At 50.7% G+C, this 304-nt stretch overlaps 1 protein-coding gene across 1 annotated transcript in view; it reads right to left on the bottom strand.

The window, feature by feature from the left end:
* LOC119589524 overlaps positions 1–304 on the bottom strand; it is a 46,835-nt gene that overhangs the window by 45,951 nt on the left and 580 nt on the right. The window contains 1 exon segment of the mRNA XM_037938125.1: positions 60–114. Within this exon segment, the coding sequence (XP_037794053.1) occupies positions 60–111 (52 nt within the window). The 5' untranslated portion in view covers positions 112–114.

Genomic DNA, 304 nt, shown 5'->3' with positions numbered 1-304 from the left:
GAGGTAGCACTGCAGTGCACAAAGTCAAAAGGTAAGACTTCGATTCGCGTCACACTCACCAGCCAACACGAGACCTGCCACCAGGACCATCTCCTTGAGGCCCAGAGACATTGTCTGAAAAGTCAATTTATGTTTACATGAATTATGGGAAATCCGATCCTACTTTAAGCAGAGCACGCATCGGTATTTGTTAGAGAAATGACGCACCTGGGATTCCCAACCTAGTGGCCGTGGCGCCCAGGGGGGGGGGGGCACGGGGTACTTTCTGAGGGACCACGGAGCAATATGAAATTTTTGACATCGA

This window comes from Penaeus monodon, chromosome 25 (genome assembly GCF_015228065.2).
Source record: "Penaeus monodon isolate SGIC_2016 chromosome 25, NSTDA_Pmon_1, whole genome shotgun sequence".
Taxonomy (NCBI): domain Eukaryota; kingdom Metazoa; phylum Arthropoda; class Malacostraca; order Decapoda; family Penaeidae; genus Penaeus; species Penaeus monodon.
Note: the sequence above shows the minus strand (reverse complement) of the source record. Positions and strands in the feature narration are given on the sequence as shown.